The sequence below is a fragment of the Dermacentor silvarum genome, chromosome 2, assembly GCF_013339745.2.
Source record: "Dermacentor silvarum isolate Dsil-2018 chromosome 2, BIME_Dsil_1.4, whole genome shotgun sequence".
In the NCBI taxonomy this organism is placed as follows: Eukaryota; Metazoa; Arthropoda; class Arachnida; order Ixodida; family Ixodidae; genus Dermacentor; species Dermacentor silvarum.
The window spans coordinates 197,617,166-197,634,706 of record NC_051155.1 but is presented as its reverse complement, the minus strand read 5'-3'; the positions used below and the strand labels follow the sequence as shown (position 1 = coordinate 197,634,706).

Below are 17,541 nucleotides of genomic sequence, written 5' to 3'. Positions count from 1 at the left end.
GATTTTTGCACTGGTGCGGTAAAGAGAACATGAACTGCTTGCGCGATTCTACTCGTGGTGAGGCCGCGAACTTCTCTGTCAAACCGACTTACATCGAATTCTAGGTCTCGCGCGGATTCCTTCGAGTGTTTCGACTTAGTCATGAAAGCTACTACCTAGAACAGCTGTGGCGGAATGAATGGGCGGAATCGTAGTTGCAACGCGAAACCCATTTGTAACGAACGACATGGCGCGTGGAAATGGGCGTGTATGGTGCATTTCTGTTCATCGTAAATTGTGATTTGTTATTGTGATGACAGTTAACGCTAAGATCAGCCACCATATTTATTGCGGGAGTATAATTTGTTCCACTTATCTGATTGCATTCTTTGTGTTTAGCGCCCGGTCTAATAGAGAGGTTTAGCTTGTCCGGTAATCGGGTAAACGTGGGCGGACCGGGCGTTGGGGCGTTTTGCCGGAACCGTAAACGTTAGTGGCCTGTATGCTGCTGCCACCTGGTGGTGCAGAAATCAAACAGGCAAAAAATAGATAATATTGCTGTAAAATATGTATTCTACTTCTCTGCTGGTGTAAATTTTCGGCGGCAACACGATTACGCCACTGTCGAACATTTACACCAATAGCGAAGTAGAATACACTTGGTTACTGCAAAATCAGCTGTTTTTTGTCTGATTTCTGCGCCACCAGGTGGTAGCACCATACAGGCTGCTCACGTTTACGGTTCCGGCACAACGCCCGGTCCGCTCGCGTTTACCCGATTACCGGACAAGCTAAACCATTGCCCATGCATCGCTTTCAAGATAAGTACGGCGCGCGCGGCCTCGGAATACGCAGTTGCTGCGGGACTACACCGTCGCCCCACTTCCATACCATCGCCCCGGAGCGTTGCACGCGACGGAAGGCGTCGCGCTTCCTTCTCGCTTTCCTCCCTTGCGCGCGCGATAATAAGCTGCGATCGTCGGCTCCCCTCGCACGCTTTCACTCGCGCATACAGCATACGGCCCTCTGCGACGGTGTTATCGCCCTTGGACATTATACGGAACATCACGGCGACTCCAACGGCAAAAATGCGCCTGCAGTGTTCATACAATTGCTATCGTAATAAAAAAACTGATTTCTTCCAAGTTTTTCTGCCAGACGATAAAAGAATCCAGTTAAATTGATCCGTAGACCCCCCACTATATATGGCTTGCCTCATAATCAATTCGTGATTTTGGCACTTAATACCCCAGAATTCTATTCAATACAACCTCCACTTTCGCCCCGGTTTTCTTTTTTTTGAGCCAACATATGAGCCATATGTTTCGACGATAAAACTGTTATCGACCGAATGAAGAATTTAATTAGTAGTACGAAAGACCCTTGTTCTACTTTCGAAAGCTCGGCTCCTGAATTAAACGGTATTTTCCCGGCAGCAAGTTTTTTGCCTAAGTGGTCGTCACAAATTGGCCGATAATCTCAAATGGTATCTCTTAATTGACCAAATTTGAGTAAATTACTGTTAAGTACTCAGCACGCATAATGCTCAGGGTGTGTCCGTTTAGTGGTAACCTGAGACTCGCCATTTTGGAGATAGTCGTCCCCCAAAACCATTGGCATTTCATATACTTTGGCATTTCATAGAATGGGATTCCATTTAATATTGTGCAACATTGTTTATGGAGGGCTTTGAGGGAAATACGTGGAGCCCCAGAGGGTATTCGCGCCGCATTTGGGGAAAGATCTCTGGAAACTGGCGCTGGTGTTAGGATTGCATGCTTCTTGGCGTTCACACACCTCGAGCACGCGTCAACACCGGCGTCTATACCGCAATTACCACAGCTGCTCTACATTTATTAATTAATTTAAATTACCGAATTTTAGTTAATAAGGCACTTATTGGATATATTTTTTTCTGCATTTCCTTGCGCTCACATACCGCTATCATTGCGACCACTTACCTATGTATATATCTCGCTGCATTGTTTTCAATATTTTGTTAATGTCTGACGCTGACACGCCTTACACTGGACCGATTCTCCTATAGCAGGACGCCAAGGTGAGGGCCGCCCTTCGCGATTCCTCGGAAGATGTCATGCTCGAGAACGTCGAAAACCTCGTGGTGCCCGGCGTGGACGTCGAGAGGCGTGCCATGATGCGTCAACTCGGTTTCGGCTCAGTCTCGGACGGCTTATACGTCGCCCAGCGCTATGTCCTGGTCGGCATCATCGCCGTCGTTGTCACCGTGTCCCTGGTCGTGCTTGTGTACTGGTTCGTCGCGCACGTCATCAGGGGCGCCATGCGACGCAGTCCATCCGACATCGGTATCACCGAGCTGGAGGACCTCGACGTCTACTCGACCGACGACGACGGCTCCTCGGCCGGTCGCTACAACCGAGCCAGAAAAATCGCCCTCGCTCCTCGAAATGCGCTCCTCGGCTACAGGCCACTGCCGTGATCAAGATCGAGCACTGGCCAGTGCTCCGTTCTTGAACTTGGCAACTGCGCGTGCGTCATGAAAGCAGCCCTAACGCGAGATTTATGCGCCAATTAGGTTGTTGGCATTGTTAGTCAACCATTAATTATGAAACGCCTTGTTTGATATATCTAACGAGCCGCAGCCGCTGAGCATTAAATATATGTGCGCGGTTTTGCGGTGGGTATGACGGTCGAAAAGGTGAGTAATAGACCTTTATTTAGCTGTTGTTTTCTTGCCGAACGATCGGCTAAACCGTATTCTGACCTCGCACTCACGAGGGGTGATGCCCGCCTCGTTACTCACTCGTAGACGCACAATTTCATTTTACCCTCACCGTATATTGCGGTCTCCCGTTGTGCACAAGGACTGCGACCGGCGACCGCATTCAGATGAGTGCGAAATGCAAGATCGCACGTCTGTTTAGGTATCGCTGCACGATAAAAGAATACCTCCACTATACGGTGGCGCTTCCAATATCCCATAATGCCGCTTCAGCACTTCAAGGAACGCTAAAAAGAAACACTAACTCTTCTTATACTCGCAAGTTATTATTTCAAGACAAACTGGTCAGTGTCATGTCCTTTTTTTTTAATTTCGCGCCAAATGCACGTCGATCTGTCGTCACGGATTTCGAACTACCTTCGCGTATTTGGGCCGTTGTTGCTCAGCAAAATATCTCGAAACTAAGCTCACATTTTGGCTCTTTTAGAATATATTGTGTAGTCCATCTTTACCTATCAAAATCATCTAGGCTCCATCAGACGGCGTCAAAATGACGTTACGGTCGCCAGCTGTCTTCGTTTTTGCCTCTTTCCCGCACTCTCACAATATATATATATATATATATATATATATATATATATATATATGTTCAGAAGTGTAATTTACTAGCAGCTCAACTTTGCTTTGGGCAGTGTAAAAAGACAAGCGCCGTGCGTAGATCTCGCCGCGGCCACCGATGTCTGCGAAGTATAGTATATACCGATATACGCCACGAAAACAGCTGCAAATTAAAACGAAAGCCAGTGAACTCTTCTCGAAAGAGCCAGTTTCGCCACCAGCAGCGAGGACGTCACGGCAAATTGCCTCCGCGTCACGTGCACCGCTTGCAGTGCTGCAACGTGAGACAGAGCGTGCGAAACTTGCGCCGTAAAATGCCGCGATGCCAAGAAGGAAGCGTAGATCGTCACATAATGTCAACTGGGCCCTAGAAATGTATCTTGCTCGCGCTGGTCCAGGTAAAGAGACCCTTTTCTGCGGGAGAGTAGCTCGCATTCTCACACCATCGCATCATATCTGATTTATCTCTCAATTCTTGCAGTAGAACGCTCCCTAGGCAACGTTTTACATTTCTCTAATGTATCAGAAAACTTCCAACGGAGCCTGTTGAGAGGTCCTCAAAACACCGTCATTGTAAAATACATAAATCGCATTTTCCAGTGATTATAACACGAGCTATTCATTTTTCCAGTTATTGTAAACAGTGAGAAACTGTAAGTGAAACATTGCCTTGTTCGAGCGAATTTTTAGCTGTTGCTTCAGCATATAGTACTAACTTTTTACGGCGGCAGCTATTCCAGGTTTTCTCGACATTAGACGTGTCTGTATACCAGTGGCGCACCGACGGTAGGGGGGGGGGGGGGGATTCGGGGTTGTACCCCCCCCCCCCCCCCCCGTGAAGCCGATTTAACCTCCCCTTTTGTTTAACCCCTTTTCTTTCCTTACACATTTGAGTACTGCAACTAAGATGTAAGATGCGCAATCGTCTGCACACTCGCAAAAGCGCATTTTTTTTTTTTTTACAATTTCCAGTGAAGAAATCGAAATTAGTGCTGTTTAGATGGTATTGGCAAACTGTCATCTATCACAACTGAGCGCATTCTCGAGCGATTAGGTAGAAAAAAAAATTATGCGTAAGTGTCAAATGACCCATTGAGCGAAATGCAGCTCCACTAACGTGAAACCTGGGGAGGTGCGAAGCATGCAGTGATGCACCGCTAATAGGGCTCATACTGCCTCGATCAAGCAATGGCTCATAGCCCCGTAAACGCGGCCACCCCATTACGACGACAGAAGTGAAATTCTACGCTTGAATGATCAGCGGCAACGCAGCCAGCTGTGGAAGACGACGACGAACGCGGGAGCAGTGGCACGAGCGCGTGCCGAGCGCGAGCACGAGCCGCTTGCTTACCGTGACAACGACGATTACGACAGGAGACGCCGACAGCTCAGGCGCATAAGGTGCTTCGCACCTAATAAACAATCGGATCGGGTTATCGACCTATAACGACCAAACGGAGGTACTTTACCGAGTCAGAAACATGGCAATTGCTACTGCTTCGAAATGTTTGCCAAATAAAGAACGCCCCCCCCCCCCCCTCCCGAAATTTTGATGGGGGAGGGGGGTTCTCCAGCAGAGCTCCCGCCGCTGCGCTAAGAAACTTATCAACAGCTGCTCACCATGAGCAATACTGAGCAGATCTTTCCGTACCCATGTCCTACAGCGCTGAGTACATCGGCCGAACGTCTTTTTATTTTTGGCTCTGAGTAGCGCTGTTTTATTTTTATTAATGAAATTAATTGAGACGAATTGTCCGTATAAAAATATTAGAAAGATTCTTCTCAATACTAAAAATATAAAACTATTAATAAAGTAGTATTTAAAAAGTCACATAATTTACATACTTCGATTTTTACCGAAAATAATTACTGAAAAATAGGTGCTTTCCTCGAATAGCCAAGGCCTTAATTCAGCAAGTGCCCCTCCTTCCGAAAAAAATCCTGGCTACGGGCCTCGTCTATACACCGTAACACTCGTCAAACAGCAGCGGCAATAAAGAATTCTAGTGCAAGCGTATTCCTTTAGACTAATATCGCTGATACCGCAGAGTTGGGCGCTATATGGTCGGGCCGAGGGAGCCAAAGTTGAGGGAAGTTAGGTCAGCCGCCTGCAAGGGGTTGTCACGTTAGACCCGTTTTACAAATTCATGCAAACACGGTTGGGTCCGTAGGTCAGCCCGATCTCCGTCTCGACCGCGTTGCGTCGAAATTATGTAAACGAACCTATATGTGGTATAGTTTGTAAGTGGTGAGAACGCGCAATCCTCTGACAATCTGAAAATAGTTCCATGCCTGAAATAGACTTGTGTGCATCTTAAGGGGGTAACAGCGCATACAGACGGGGACAGAGTGAAGAAACAACAGGACACAGCGCTTCCTATCTATGCAATCGCGCTGTTCATTCGAAGTCATGCTACAGGTATGCTGAACCTTAATTCTGCAGTGCCAGCGGCACAAAACTGGATGCTGTTGGGGGGCCGCGTTTGGTGACGCTTTCTTTGTGGCTTCCGAAGGTGTAGGTGCTGTGGTCGACGGTGGCACTTTGAGTGTATTAATACGATTAGGATTCTTAGTTTATTTCCCTCACTAGGGGTTGTGTATGAAGGTACGTGTCTTCAACAATACGATGTGTCACACACATTGCTTGAACGCTAATTGTATTAATGTCGACAGTCATTGTGAGATGGGCTTGCTGGAATCGTTTATAATATGTTTTTTTTTTTATGATGAAGTTTTAAAACTGATGGCATCATCGATTTAACATTGCATATGATAACAGTCCCGCTATAGTGTTTGCACCAAATAGCTATTTATTGAAAACAGACCTTGCATTTCGTCACTTATGCTACTCCGACACTCCCGGCACTCCAAGTCTCATATCGGTCATAGAGAGAGATATCACAAACACTTGGTACTCGCACAGTTCGTGCCTTGACCCACACCTCGTAGTCAAGGGCACCTCAAGAGTGGTAAACCTGGGCCACGAGTGCATTTTTTTTTTTTTTTTGCCTACACTGGCTACACGAGTGTATAGCTAATGTAGCAAGTCGCCATTTTTTTACTTGGTGTAGAAAAGTGTAGCTCCGCCCACTTGCATGAAGTCATTTTTTTATTACTGTAGTGTAGCATGAAAACTACACTTTCTGCACTGCGGTTTCGATGAGTGTAGGCAGTAGACGACAATCAAGCAGGCTTGCGTTGCAAACACATGGCGCCATTTTGTCTGTGTCTGTCGGCGCTGATATAGCAACGATAGCGCATATTCGCTTCAAGGAGTCAAGGACCGTAGCGAAGTGCTGGCGTGACCATGTGTCACAGAGGATGGTGAGTAAATCTTCCAAGAAGATAAAATTATTTTACTGATGGATGGCGCGGGCTGTTTCAGACTCCGTGTTGTAATTGCACACTGCGCATTTGCGATGTATTTCGCTGCAGTTTGTCTAGATTAGTTGATGAAAGGAAACTCGCACATTGGCTTTTAGTTTCAGGCAAGGGCATATATACGCAGCCAGTAATTGCGAAGTCAGGCGAAGTGCGGAGTTAGGTGCTGTTCGTCTGCTGATGCAGAAGACAACGCACTGTTTGTTACAGCCCAGTAAGCCAAGTGCAGCACATGACGTCGTAGCCTCTGCCCGGCACTACACTCGTCTACACGAGCTTCATGGAGGAAGCAAAAAGCATGGCAAAAAGTTGGGAGAGCGCATGACGTCACGCAGCCAACCTTGCCAAGCCAACGCCTTGGCCAAGCGAATGCTCCGTGACGCCAGCCCTTTGCGCCCTTTGCCTTTGCTCAGTGTCGGCCCAACGCGTGACCTCTTGGGTCGAGATCACGGAGCAAGAATAGAAATTTACTGAGGCATTTGATGCCGGTGGTCTTTTAATCAATGTGCACTTGTTCGGGGGCCCTGCCGCAGCGCTGCATGCAGAGCGGGAGCCCTAAAATTTACCGCGCGTTCAGACGTGACGTGCTGGGCCGACTAAAGTCCCTAGATTTTCTGCTTTTAGAAAATCTAGACTTTAGGGCCGACATGCTTGGTTTCTATCATGTTGCGCGATGCTCCCTCCTAACTTTTTCCTTCCTCCATGGCGAGCCTGCCGAAGCGTAAATAAATAAAATAAAATAAAATAATAATAATAAAATAAAAAAAATTGCGCTACTGGTTTCCTACACGTGTGCCACGACTATCCTGTAAAACTACATGATATAACTGTATCAGTGTCCTGGTAAACTGATAGCATTGAGAGTTTCGAAGTTATGGCTCTTTCCACGCCTTTAGGCCTTTGGTGATCTAAATAAAGAAAACTCGGCTGATCATCTGGACGCACGGCAGCATCACAGTGCGTCAAAAGCACGGCCTCTGAGATTCAGGCGCGACGCTTACGGTGGAATATCGCGACGTCGGAGGCCGTACAGGACCTGACGCACACGCAGAACTTTCTCGCACTACGATGTCGGAGTATGCATATAGTGCTTTTATATAACATTTTAATCTGTTTATAACTGCTGGCGCATTTATTTAAAAGAAATATTTTACTGTTTAAAAAGAACATAACATTCGAGATTCGTTTTTATAACTCTAGAGAAACCTTCTCTGGGAGGGTTTAGAATGCAATGTGGACGTCATATGACGTGCAAGTAATTTTTCTTCATAATTAGTTGTGTGTTCTTTGCCAAGCACACGCATTTTTTGTCGTCGTGGTGCCCATGCTTGCGCTCTTTAGGGTATTTGACAGCCTAGCTTGGCAACTATGGGGAGCAGCTGGCGCATGTGAGCAGTTTTTCGTCGGAGCTAGTCAGCGCTACAAAAACAGCTCAGCGAAACTGGAAAAAAGCTCGGAAACCATGACAACGCGATGGCTCTTTGACGTCTAATCACTGTATCTAGGCCAAGTATCCATAGTTATATCAGCTTTTGCAAGCTTTTTGTCACTGCACGATTGTTCGGGTAAGCACTTTTACATATTTGTTGCCGTGGTCACGCAGGGAGGATCTAATGCAAACCTAAAGCCCTGTAAATTTTGACGCGATCTTTGCCGTGGCAACGCCATGTTCTCATCGTAATTTGATGGTGCCGTTAATATTCTGCCCCTTTTAAGATAATTGTCGCAGTTTTGTAATGTGTTCATTTAAGATGCTTCTTCCGTAGGTTAACGTCCTATAATTTGTCCCTTCATCTTGGATGCCACCCTAAAGCGGCATTGCTGAGTCATATCAGGTAGCACTGTAGGACGATGTTGAGGAGCAGTCCATATAAGAGATTTTGTTATAAGCGTGCATGAAGAGCACTGTTACACTGTACACTAGAAAACGCTTTCTTCAAACTTCTTGCGATGCTTGTCATTCTCCTCCTGATCGCTGCGAGCGGTTTCTCTGTGAGAACCAAATGGTTGCAGTATATTGCAGGTTCGTACAGTTGATTTCCTGATTTCACTGATGAGACCACTTCCCTCGTACAACTAATGCATTCGTCACTACATGCTAAACATAAGCAGCTTCCTTTTTTTTTTTTTTTTCTTCCTTTTCCTTGCTCCGACACATGTACGGTAAAATTAGAGTGTTTATTTTAATATCTGTACAGCGGGTAACAACAGTAAACAACTTTCATTCCGTAAAAAAATTAAAAAAAAAAACATTTTCTCTCCAGCTTTTAAACCATCGCTTGTTGGTTACAAATTCCAAAGGTGTAATCACATATGAGGGCCTTCCTAAAAAGTTCAAAGTTCCACGCCACTTTTGATGTATGGCTACTTGGACAGTTCAGGTAAAGCATTTATTATGTACTGAAAATGTTCCATCAGCACATGTGAATAACATGAACACGGTTGTACGCAGCTGCTTGCTGGAAGAAAAAGGAAGACGCCATGGTTTGCATTCCATGCATTATCGCTCCAGTTTTGCTGTTCATCTGGTACCGGTTCATCCAGCCCATTGTGCTTTCAATCTGGAACCCGTGGGCTAAAAAGGAGATCCGCATGGATGGTGCAGGGGACGCCTCTGGCAAAGAAAAATCGAACGATGTAAGTGCCACTTTGGCATATGTGGCTCAAACTGCAGGCACTGTACAGTGAACTAGTGCCAGGCCCACAATTTATTTATTTATTTAGTTTGAAACTTCTTTACAGGCCTCATATTAGGGGCATCGGATAAGGGGAGAGTCAAATCACAGGTAGCTCAATTTCGCCTTAATTTAAGCATAATGTGTTGTTGTCTTTTTTTCACAGCACTGAGCTACTTAGAGAAAAATGTAAGTTTACTGCCAGGGAGACCGTAATCATAATTTTTGTACAGTGATATGCAGTCTAGCTGCCCTAGGGATGTCCCATGCACTTTTTTTCTGATATTCAGGACTAAATGCTGCCTAGTGACTTCTAGTATATCTTTAGTTCAAGGAAATAACTGAATTCATCAGCAAGTTACTGTGCAGACACATTAATTGACTTTTCATCCATAACCTGCATGCTGAAAAATAGGTCTAAAAATGATCGTGAGGCAATAATGTAAGCCACCAATTATACGTAGCTTAAGAGATTCCATTGATGAATTGATCAACTCCCAAAGAAGAAGTTTCTCATAAGCAGAGGTGTGCTGAGCCTAGCGTAGACAAATGAAATGGGCAGTAGTAGCGATGCTGGTTGTCACTGATGCAGTAGTTTCCCAATTAGCAAGGCAGTTCAGCAGAGTTTATGCTAGGCGAGTCGGCACATACTTGTGCGTGAACAGGAAACCAGCAAACAGATGCTTACCCAAGCGGAGCAGTGGATGGGACAAGCTGGACTTTGGTTGCAAATGCAGTGCTCATCCCATCTGCTTCGTCCCTTGTGTAAACGTCTGTTTGCCGGCTTCCTTTTCATTCACTAGCAAAGTAGAACAGAATGTGGTGAATGGACCAGTAAACTACACATGACAAGTTGTGCAATATAGTTGAAGGACTAAGAATAGAAGGTTCGTGCAAGCAAGCACCAAGCCACGCAAGCAGAGTAGCTGAAATGTCAAAGGTAGACTTCAGGTTTTCAGCAGCAGAAGGGCACATTGCAGTGAAGGTCACCGTCAGAAAACAGTCACCTAGTTTGATAGAATGCTACACAAGCCTGATGTGGTGAAGGTGCTGTAGAAATATGTTTGTTAGAGTAGATGTGCAGAAATGATCAGCAGGATGCAAGTTGTAATATTGTGAACGTGTTCTACATGGAGCACAAGTGTGTGACAACGCCACTGTAGAAGTTTTCTTGCAATTAATGTCATAACAGCAGACCATGTCTTTGTCTGACTCCGCAGGAAGCGAAGTTTTTTTCACGGCAAAATATTTGTTACGTTAGGGAACTGCTGTTCTGGCTACTATTATATGAACTGCTTTATTTCTATTGCAGAGCCATGGTCAACAGGCAATTATTACTGATCACTTTTGTTATTAATGGAAATAGCTATGAACTGGCTGTAACATTCACTTTGATAATTGACTCCTGCAGATTTATGTTGCCGTCAGGTGTGGCTGGATTACTATTGTGAAAAATTAATGTTTTCAAATGAAAGGCATAGGAAATAACCTGGGAAAGCTGGTGTTACTATTCCTCTTTTCACGATTTGTCACATGCACTCAGGAGCCTCAAATTTTAGGCAGTTTAAGGTCACAGATGTTACAAGCTTAGTGTTGTTTCATGAGTTATTATTTTGTGTTTGCTTTATACATATGAACTGCGCACACTTTGGCACAGTTCAGTACATTTGGTGTAACTTCAGCTCCATGTGTCTGTAAGAGGCATGTAAAATGTTATTTCGGAAAGTTACATAGAGCAGAGCATTGGCTCTGCACATTGTAAACAGAGGAAAAATAATGAGCAGTAGCTCTTGCACAATGGAGGCTCTTAGTTGTTTAGCTGTTCACCTGCTTATTGCATGTGCAGCTTCTGGCCTTTGTCTGTAAGCAGTCATTTTGTTTCGTTTCTTCAGGTAGGCAGTTATAACAGACTTAGTTGCATGTGCATAACTCACAGCATTAAGAAGTACACTTCTTTGTTGCTTCTGTCAGAAATAGAATAGCAAGAAGCGTCTTCACATGAATACATTTCTGATCTTACTTTGTCAATTAATAATCTGCAATCATTTTGTCTAAGTCATTGCTTATCTTTAAAACCTCATATTCTTTAACTTCGCATGAAAGTGCAGGCATTACCATGCTTCTTAAATGTGAATAATCTGTTTCACAGACCACCAACGAGGTCCCAACTGATGGAGACCCAGCCAAGGTTGCCAGCAGCCCATCTGAACCACCTGCAGATGCAGAAGTATCAAAGAAAACAGATTAACTCTTTATGAGCCGTCATTTTGTACATTCCTATGAACCAGTCAAGTGTCAAATGCTAAGTGTTTTATGTTGTGTTTGATCACACCCTTTTATTTGCTTTTGTAATATTGTGAACGTGTTCTACATGGAGCACAAGTGTGTGACAATGCCAATGTAGAAGTTTTCTTGCAAGAAATGTCATCGCAGCAGACCATGTCTTTGACTCTGTAGGAAGCGAAGGTTTTTTTCATGGCAAAATATTTGTTATGTTAGCGAACTGCTGTTCTGGCTACTACTATATGAACTGTTTGCTATGTCATCTTTGGGTGGTCAATAAAGCCTTATTTAATAGGATCAAAATAATGTTTTACATTTATCTATTAATTACCCTCTTACTCTCCATTCCATACCTCATACTCACCTTATCATTCATCTGTTGTCACATCGTAAATAATGACAAGACTTGTAGTGGTGTGCAGTTGTTTAAAAAAAGTCGCAGTTTCGCCCGAAAGGCGAAGTATCGATTGCGATTGCCAATTAGCAGAGAGCCATGCGAAGTAAGGATAGTACTTTTATCGGCCGTATCAACTTGTAAACATTCGCTAGCTAGCTTGCCAACTAAAAATTAACAAGCATGGTGTCAGCGCGCACAGCAAACATGAACACATCACACTCGATGACCGCGGACACTCGCTGTCAAAACGTTGGCGTGAGTAGACGCGGCAGCAGCAACGAGCGAAATGACCTTCGTGTTGTCTATCGCTTCAACGCAAACTGAGCGCCGAGAACACACAGCATGCACAAAGCTACGAGCCACCGACGCACCTAGACCCTGCCCCCAACGCAGAACGCGCTCATAGTATACGGCCGCTCGACCGCGCACAGCCGCCACCTACGCAGTTGCGGCCGGAGTAAAATGCCCCCCCTTCCACCCCTCAATGCCTCACAACGTTGGGTGCCTCGCGCGTGACGGAAGACGGCGCGCTTCCTGCCCGCTTACCTCCCTAGGGTAGGGCGCGTGGCGACGGTGTTATCGCCCTTGGACTTTATACGGAACCTCACGGCGACGGCAGAAATGCACCTGGAGTGTCCATATAATTGCTGTCACAATAAAAAAAAAAAAAATGGGTCAGCTACGAGCGTGTAATGCGAATGTTCAAGCGTTAGCCTGCATCATCATCATCAGCCTATATTTTATGTCCACTGCAGGACGAAGGCCTCTCCCTGCGATCTCCAATTACCCCTGTCTTGCGCTAGCGTATTCCAACTTGTGCCTGCAAATTTCCTAACTTCATCATCCCATCTGGTTTTCTGCCGACCTCGACTGCGCTTCCCTTCTCTTGATATCCATTCTGTAACCCTAATGGTCCACCGGTTATCCATCCTACGCATTACATGGCCTGCCCAGCTCCATTTATTCCGCTTAATGTCAACTAGAATATCGTCTATCCCCGTTTGTTCTCTGATCCACACCGCTCTCTTCCTGTCCCTTAACGTTAGTCCTAAGATTTTTCGTTCCATCGCTCTTTGTGCAGTCCTTAACTTGTTCTCGAGCTTCTTTGTTAACCTCCAAGTTTCTGCCCCATATGTTAGCACCAGTAGAATGCAATGATTGTACACTTTTCTTTTCAACGACAGTGGTAAGCTCCCAGTCAGGACTTGGTAATGCCTGCCGTATGCACTCCATGTCAACAAACAGCCCGCATGTCAACAAACAAATTTCGAAAGGGGGGAGGGGACACGTGCCCGGTGCTCCCCCTCCCCTCTCCTTATGGTTAAGCCACTGCCGCCGACTCACGAAGGGAAAGGCGAGGCGCCACCGCGCCGCGGCAAAACTTCGCTATACTGCAGGCGCAATCGGTCGGTTCCGCCGCCCGAAATGTGAAAAATCCCCTTTATCAGTCATGAAAATGATGTTAATTTGCAACCCCTTTGAAACGGGTCGGGGACAAATAGTTTCCTAGCCTGCTTGATTTAACCATGTTTTGCTGCATCTATCGCTATCCATCCTTTTGTCTATCTTCGTCTTAACTTTCGTATTCAGATCGCAGAAGGTTTTCGCTCTGATCTCGCTACGTTTTGACACTCGCTCCGGCCTCTCTCGGTATAGTCTTCTATGTACTATATGTTGCTACCAAGGAGGTTGCTACTCGCTGTGTGGCCCGATGTAGCAGCATAACAGACCACCATGCGAGCGCCAAAACGTCTCGACGGCCTGCGTGGTATAATTTGTGGACGGTACAAGACGACGACGCACCTACAGCAGCTCCGACGATAAGTACGACGAGGACGAATCCGACGTCGATAACACCAACGATGGCGTTTGCCTGTCCGGGCTCTGGGCGTGGCAACGAGGGTCAGGTCTTCGTCATTGCGGTAGTACTCAAGGTCATCAGCACGACCTGTACCTTCTGGGACATTCGAGGAGGACAGGTGGCGTGCGAACTAGAGGAGGTTGTCGGCGTCAATTAACGTCATGAATCAGAAGATCAATACACTCCTTGAGCATAAGCATTGCATGACGTTGAAGTTGTGACCCTTGCAGTGCATTAACATAAGCAATGGTATTACACCTAGCAGCAGCTAGTGCATTTAGTGTAATATCATTTATTTACCTGCTTCACGAAAGCTTCGCCAGCATGTATGTTGGATCTGCATGTACCGGGTGTTCAAAATTAAGCTTTACGGAATTCTTAAATATCGCCTGTGGCAGGTGGCATAATTCTAATCATGGAGCTGGGTTATTCGAAGAGGCGGACATTAGTATCATTAGAAATCGAAATGCATATTCAACTAATTAACAAGAAATGACTAATGAACTTGTTAATTACTTTACGACACATATTGCAATTTTACGAATTGTAGCCGGTGAGCTTGCCAGGCGATACACTTGGAATGAATTTCCAGAATGACACCAGTTTGGAGATATGCACCATCAAACTCGCCGTAAAAATTCACTATTGTTCCGCTTTTTAACAAAAATGCTGTTTTATACATTGAAGCACAAAAGTAATTGGAACGCCCATGTATTTCGTCCCACACTTTGGGAAAGATCTCGAAACTGGTGTCATCCTGGAAATTCATTTTAAGAGGATGCGTCCTGCAAACTCACCGGCTACAATTCATAAATTGCAATATATGTCGTAAAGTAATTAACTAAGAAGTTAGTTAGTTCGCAAGGCGGATCCACTTGGAATTAATTGTCGGGATGACACCAGTTTCGAGATATTAATTCCTGAACCTTGCGGAGAAATGCATTGGCGTTCCAGTTAATTTTGTGCTTGAATGCATAAAGCGACGTTTTGTTAAGAAACTAACTGGAACGCCAATGCATTTCTCCGGAAAGTTCGGGTATTAATATCAGCGAACACTCAAAATTTATTTAAGGTTGCCTGTGGCAGATAGCCCAATTCTAGTTAATGAGCTGGTCTACTTGAAGAGGCGGACATTACTTGCACAAAAAATTGAAAAGCATAATCGAATCATTAACAAGAATTCACTAATTAAGTTTTTAACTAATTACCTGATGGCCCATATTGCAATTTACAAATTGTAGCCGTGGAGTTCGCAAGGCGGATCCACTTGGAATTAATTGTCGGGATGACACCAGTTTCGAGATATTAATTCCCGAACTTTGCGGAGAAATGCATTGGTGTTCCAGTTAATTTTGGGCTTGAATGCATAAAGCGACGTTTTGTTAAGATATACGCCTAGCTGACCAGCACACAGGCTACAATTCGTAAATATCAACATGTGTCGTAAAGTAATTAACTAAGAAGTTAATTATTGAGAGCTAAAGGGAATCACTGAGTTGCCTCCGCAGCGAAAAACGTTCTCAGTCGCGTGCCACTAAAGTCCCTAAAAATTTCTCGTGCTACTAATGTCCGCCTCATCGAATAACCCAGCTCAACGATAAGCATTATGCTACCTGCCACAGGCGATTTAAAACAAAATTCCGTAAAGCTTAATTTTGAACACCCGGTATATATATGGTGTTTCGAAGTCCTTATTCAAGGCAAAATGAAAGAAAATAAAAGTCGAAGATGTCGTCAGCGTTCGCTCGCAGCTACCTTTTGCACCCAGAATTTTCTGCCAGGTACGCGATAGTTATTGGTAAAGAAGAAGATGGCATTAATTGTCCGCGTGCTTTGAGTCTCGAGACGCGCGTTCATGCCCAATATCTCCTCGGGTCAGCCGACGCCCAAGCAGGCTCCTTCACTGCACCGCCGGCAGCCTGGGTAGCGTAGCCGAGGCGCCTGCCGTGGCTTTGACCAGCAGTGGCAAACGGCTCGCGTAGTCCTCCGCCACGGAATACGCAGCGCGTACGAGCAGCGGCTGAGAGGCACCCGGTCGAGCAGGCATGCAGCTCTCTGAAGATGCGGTCGCAGAGCTCCGCGAGGCATTCGCGCTCTTCGACAAGGACGGCGACGGCGCCATCAGCACCAAGGAACTTGGCACCGTGATGCGCTCCCTCGGCCAGAACCCGACCGAGGCCGAACTAAAGGAAATCATCGCGGAGCTGGACGTCGATGGAAACGGCACCGTCGACTTCCCGGAGTTCCTGGCCCTGATGTCCAAGAAGGCGCGTACTACGGACACCGAGGAAGAGATCCGGGAGGCCTTCAGGGTGAGCACTGCGCCGGTTGAGGCGGAGATCTGTGTCTCGCGTATACAGGCCGCGGAGTTCAAGGACACGAAAAAAGAAAAAGAATCGGCTGACGGTTTAGCTCTGGCTAAGCACGAACTATTGTGCGCTAGCACCGTTAATCCTGTGGCTGTGCATAGTTTGTCTTGGCTTATCATGGGTATGTGCCACTCGATATGTGCTAGTCTCCAATGGACCTCTTTTATGCTAACTTGGGTTATTGGATACGTGCCAGTATAGTTGTGTGCCACTCTTAAATGAATGTATTTTACCAAGCGCGCGGCATACTCACTCGGCAGCCGGGACTCCGGAACGTTGTTGGGAGGGGGGAGTATTGTCGTCTTTGTATTGTTTATTATTCACTTTTCCCAACTTAATCACCCCACCTAGTTTTCTGCCGCCCTCGGCCTTAATAATTAGATAATCTATATATTGACAAGAATCTAAAACGTTTATCAAATGATGTGGTACAGTGCCGATAACTTCAAGTGACTCCTCCTCTTTGCCACAGGTCTTCGACAGAGACGGGAAAGGCTTCATCGCCGCCGCAGAGCTCCGTCACGTCATGACGACTCTTGGAGAGAAGCTTACGAACGAGGAAGTTGATGCGATGATACGGGAAGCCGATGTGGATGGAGATGGCCAAATTAACTACGATGAGTTCGTATCGCTCATGACTTCAGGCTAAACATCAAAATCGCCGTGCTTTGCTTCACTTTCATTGCTTTGACGCCGCCATAAGAAAAGTGAACAGCGCTTCATTAAACAATGATGAAACGGGTGCACTGGTTACTTTTCTCGGTTCGACTCCACTTTCGCGCCTTGTCCGTGGCACAGGGGCATTTGTAGTGACGGTCGCGAACAAGGAAGCAGCTCCAAGGGCCACACAGGCGTGCAACGCTGGACACATTTTGGACGCTCATATTAATTACTGGCCGAACAGCCGCTATCGCTAGAGTAAAATATTCGGCTTGACATATAAGAATAGAATTGGAGCTAACGAATCGTTGCAATATACCAGAAAAATAGAAAATTACCTGCCTTATTACGATGCACCGTGTTTGAATTTAGCGCTAAGGCGCACTTCACTTCGGCTTGGCTTGACCTGGCTTGGTGGCATTACGACTCGCCGCTTGTGTTGCGCGTCCGCTACGTCCGTTACCTCTGCAGCGCACGTGTTTGGCATCAGCAGTCAGCTGCATCAAAGTCAGCGCATCAAAAATGAGCCCAGAATCCAAGCAAAAAGCGGCCGTCGTCCTTTTCCTCGCAAAGAAGGCGTTTCACTGGGGATTCATACCCACAGTGCTATACCTGGG

General features: G+C 45.9%; 1 protein-coding gene across 1 annotated transcript; it reads left to right on the top strand.

The window, feature by feature from the left end:
- Window positions 1–15,470: 15,470 nt before the first annotated feature.
- On the top strand, window positions 15,471–17,541 carry LOC119442415 (calmodulin-beta-like). Its single transcript, XM_037707288.2, has 2 exons — window positions 15,471–16,207; window positions 16,737–17,541. Exons 1-2 carry the CDS (start codon window positions 15,941–15,943, stop codon window positions 16,911–16,913), a joined length of 444 nt encoding a protein of 147 aa, XP_037563216.1. The 5' UTR covers window positions 15,471–15,940; the 3' UTR covers window positions 16,914–17,541.